This window comes from Palaemon carinicauda, chromosome 2 (assembly GCF_036898095.1).
Source record: "Palaemon carinicauda isolate YSFRI2023 chromosome 2, ASM3689809v2, whole genome shotgun sequence".
Classification (NCBI taxonomy): domain Eukaryota; kingdom Metazoa; phylum Arthropoda; class Malacostraca; order Decapoda; family Palaemonidae; genus Palaemon; species Palaemon carinicauda.
The window spans coordinates 62,125,652-62,130,651 of NC_090726.1; the positions used below are offsets into that span (position 1 = coordinate 62,125,652).

The 5,000-nt window shown below is 36.6% G+C and overlaps 1 protein-coding gene across 1 annotated transcript in view; it reads left to right on the forward strand.

Annotated features, from left to right (window-relative positions):
• The window catches only part of LOC137625477 (uncharacterized), a 38,621-nt gene that overhangs the window by 29,951 nt on the left and 3,670 nt on the right, over positions 1–5,000 (forward strand). Inside the window, exon 3 of the mRNA XM_068356391.1 lies at positions 348–398. Coding sequence (XP_068212492.1) covers positions 348–398 — 51 coding nt within the window. The remainder of the gene's footprint in view (positions 1–347; positions 399–5,000) is intronic.

Sequence of the window (5,000 nt, forward strand, 5' to 3'; positions counted from 1 at the left end):
TGTGTGAGCATTGTATATAAATAAATCTGTGTTCAAGAATGCACCATTTAAAAAGAAACAAAAGCATGTTTTTACATGTTTTGTAAAATTACAGGAATACACACCTTTAAACATTGAAACTTTCCCTAAAGCCATCCATCCATAATAAAACGAAACTAGTTAGAACTAAAATCATAATTTTCTGGGACAAGTATTTGTTTGACTGATTTCCCTAAACAAAATGCTTTTAAAGTTATCTTAATTTTGCCTTTTCCTTTATCAGCTCTAGCAATGATAATCAGTGTATTTATTCCTCAGTAGCAGTAGTTGTTGAAATATGATGTATTATATTTTATGTTTTTCAACAGTCAAACGTATACTTTGCAGCTAGGAGTGGTGTATGCCGACTGGAGAGGAAGGTAATTACCCTCTTTAGTATTGTCTCTCTCTCTCTCTCTCTCTCTCTCTCTCTCTCTCTCTCTCTCTCTCTCTCTCTCTCTCTCTCTCTCTCTTCTGCATGCGCTTATAATCCTTCCATTTCCACATTCCTTCCCAGATTTTAACGATGGCTTTGGAGTAAAGTGAAAATTTAAAAGAATAAATTGTTTCATTTTTTTAGTGATTTTTTTTTTTTTTAATGTTCACAGAACCGTCAAGAAATCCTTATAAGGAACATCCATAATGCTACAGATGAATATTCCCAGTTTCACCATTTTATCAATGCATGCTGTCTTATTCTCACTGCCCTAATCTACCTTTTTCACGTTTATCCTCTATTCTTCCTTTGCTTTCAATATCGACAAATTGCATTGCCGTTTCAAAAAAAGTATACCTTTTAAATTGAACAGTACATAAGTACTTTGTACACAAGTACAGTCAATATTAGGTACTGGGGTTGTTGATATTGGTCGTTATTACTATTTTCCTTTTTTGAATCCTTAATCAACGTTACGTAAGTAGTTATTTTTACAGCTAATTACGCCGTTGTAGATAACCAATGGTGCCTTCAACAGTTAGCCCATTTTCATTGCACTTCTTTATTTTCTATTAATTTTATGATAATCCTTGTAGTGCCCATAGATATACTTCATCTATAATTGTATTTATCTGTATATATATGTAAGGAACATGATAATATAGAATACTGAATAATTATCAGACAAATTTGTAGTATGTTATGCCAAGTAATAAAATGTTTAAACAGGCAAACTTTTGTGGATAGCAAAACCGACTTGAGAAATGCGCTAACTTAATCATTTAATTTTATATTGAATTATATTGTATCAAAACAAACCTTAACTATAATTCTCATCATCATATACCAAAGGCACTTCCCCCAATTTTGGGGGGTAGCCGACAACAACAAGAAACAAAACAAAAAGGGGACCTCTACTCTCTACGTTCCTCCAGCCTAACCAGGGACTCGGCCGAGTTCAGCTGGTACTGCTAGGGTGCCACAGCCCAACCTCCCACATTTCCACCACAGATGAAGCTTCATACTGCTGAGTCCCCTACTGCTGCTACCTCCGCGGTCATCTAAGGCACCGGAGGAAGCAGCAGGGCCTACCGGAACTGCGTCACAATCGCTCGCCATTCATTCCTATTTCTAGCACGCTCTCTTGCCTCTCTCACATCTATCCTCCTATCACCCAGAGCTTTCTTCACACCATCCATCCACCCAAACCTTGGCCTTCCTCTTGTACTTCTCCCATCAACTCTTGCATTCATCACCTTCTTTAGCAGACAGCCATTTTCCATTCTCTCAACATGGCCAAACCACCTCAACACATTCATATCCACTCTAGCCGCTAACTCATTTCTTACACCCGTTCTCACCCTCACCACTTCGTTCCTAACCCTATCTACTCGAGATACACCAGCCATACTCCTCAGACACTTCATCTCAAACACATTCAATTTCTGTCTCTCCATCACTTTCATTCCCCACAACTCCGATCCATACATCACAGTTGGTACAATCACTTTCTCATATAGAACTCTCTTTACATTCATGCCCAATCCTCTATTTTTTACTACTCCCTTAACTGCCCCCAACACTTTGCAACCTTCATTCACTCTCTGACGTACATCTGCTTCCACTCCACCATTTGCTGCAACAACAGACCCCAAGTACTTAAACTGATCCACCTCCTCAAGTAACTCTCCATTCAACATGACATTCAACCTTGCACCACCTTCCCTTCTCGTACATCTCATAACCTTACTCTTACCCACATTAACTCTCAACTTCCTTCTCTCACACACCCTTCCAAATTCTGTCACTAGTCGGTCAAGCTTCTCTTCTGTGTCTGCTACCAGTACAGTATCATCCGCAAACAACAACTGATTTACCTCCCATTCATGATCATTCTCGCCTACCAGTTTTAATCCTCGTCCAAGCACTCTAGCATTCACCTCTCTCACCACTCCATCAACATACAAGTTAAACAACCACGGCGACATCACACATCCCTGTCTCAGCCCCACTCTCACCGGAAACCAATCGCTCACCTCATTTCCTATTCTAACACATGCTTTACTACCTGTGTAGAAACTTTTCACTGCTTGCAACAACCTTCCACCAACTCCATATAACCTCATCACATTCCACATTGCTTCCCTATCAACTCTATCATATGCTTTCTCCAGATCCATAAACGCAACATACACCTCCTTACCTTTTGCTAAATATTTCTCGCATATCTGCCTAACTGTAAAAATCTGATTCATACAACCCCTACCTCTTCTAAAACCACCCTGTACTTCCAAGATTGCATTCTCTGTTTTATCCTTAATCCTATAATTCTAACTTCCAATATTGTACATTGTAACGAATTATTGACAGTAAATGAATTTAAACATGAAAGTAAATCCAGTTAACAAACTGCAAGCCTACGGAGTTTCGAACTAGTATGAAAACCTCTATTTCTGCCCATGGTTCTTCGAACGATGACTCACAGGACCTGCGTCCTTAAGTTTCAACCTCAATTCAGTCTGGTTCAATTTTCCTTCCCTTACCCTTTAGATTTCAGAATATGTGAGGATGTCTCGATATTGGAGAGTAGGAAGTATGCTTCTGGCTACGATTCTAATTTTATGGCAAGTCATACTTCAGCTATCTTCCCCCTTTGTGTTTTTTTCTGCAAACACCTTTGATACACCTACTCCGCTGTCATTTTTCAATCCATGCCGGACGGAAATACAGAAAAGGAGAGAAAAAAAGTGAAGTTAGGTGTCAGCCTTAGAGAAAAGTAGTTTTTAATGCAAGAAATACTTTTGAGATATGTTAGATAAAGATAAGGGATGATCGTTCCAAAGTTTTAAACTTATAACTATAATCCCATTGTCAATTTGAGCCAAGCTCCTGAGGTTCTTGTGCTAGTTTTTTCCTATTTATAATGAAAATTATATCTATTCCCACACATGTGATGTGCACTTGTGAAAATATATGATTGACAGATAAAGATACGAGAGAAGTTGGAATAAGGAGAGAGTCAAACAGTAGCTTTTCATAGGATTTTCGTTGAACCTCATTCACACGAGAACTTGACGCGGGTAAGTTTAAATAGTTTCACCCTGTGATCTTGAAGGAACTTGTGTAAAATCCTCTTTTGTCCTGAGATTAGAGAATTCTAAAAGAAGGAGCGAAGTAATGCTATCAATTCCTCGTGAGAAATTAATTAGGCCAACGTTGCTGAAGAAATTAATAGAACTGTCAGGTTTTTCATACTTTTAGAGAGAAAGTATTAGGTTACTTCTAGTTCGAAATAAATAACTCTTCCGTTTTTTGACATCGTTTGAAGTGAGCAAAATCATGATTTCCTGTATAAAATGCATTTTAAAAAAAAATGTATACGCAATTTTTCCAAGATAAGAAACTTATTTTCCAGTGCTTGCTGTTACTTTATATTTTTATGCTGTTAAAAAAATCATTGTTATATCAACGCTGATAATGTAAGATCGTGAAAAAATATTTTATTGACACTGGCAAAAAATAATAGACGGAGGATTCACATGATTTATCCTTGTATTTATTTGTCTGTGCATACGTAAGTGTGAACATGAACATGCATGCCAATTTAAAATCAAATTACATAAAGACAAAATTATATACCTCTAGCTCTCCGTGAGCACATTCCTCTCTCTTTGTATATATATATATATATATATATATATATATATATATATATATATATATATATATGTGTGTGTGTGTGTGTGTGTGTGTACACAGTAGTACCTCTTTACGAGTTTAATTCGTTCTATGAGCAAGATCGTAAACTAAAATGCTCGTATCCAAAAACCAATTTTCCCATAAGTTTTCCCATAAGAATCAGATTCACTCATTGTATTTCAAAAGTCCCTGAATACATGTATACAGTCATTTTAAAGGTATTTTAATGTTGCTTATTGAACAGTTTATAACAACTATCATCAGAAATGAATAAAAATTGATAATTCACAATGAAAAATAGAAATAATTTACAATTTAATTTGCATGGAAATCAGATGACATTTTTTTAATGCGCTACATGGCAACACTCCCTCCTGGTCTAATGCTGTAACAACCACATCATTTCTCATGCTATAATGACAAAGCATGTCATGTCATTGTAGGCATAGTTATGGATGGCTGAATTGATGCGATCTTATATGGGGAGCTTCCCAGCTTAGCACATTGGGAAAAGCTTTGGTCATGGTACAATGCACACTTTGGATGTAATAATTCCCCTTGCCAGTGAGCCCATGCGATGGGCTGCCTCTGTACAATTTTTTAGTTGGTTTTGCAAGCCAATTTAATACAGGCATTTTATTTCTGAAATCCAAATCATAATTACCCAAACACCCATTTTTATTTTCCTTCTTCAAACGTTCTCAAACATTTCCCCTGTTACAAAATAACAAAGCTATTTTGCCTGTCAACTCCTCTTTAAAAAAAATAAAATATGTAGTCATTAACCCATGTCTAACTTTTTCTTTTAGACAGGCTTAGTTTAAAGACTGAATGCAAACACACACAA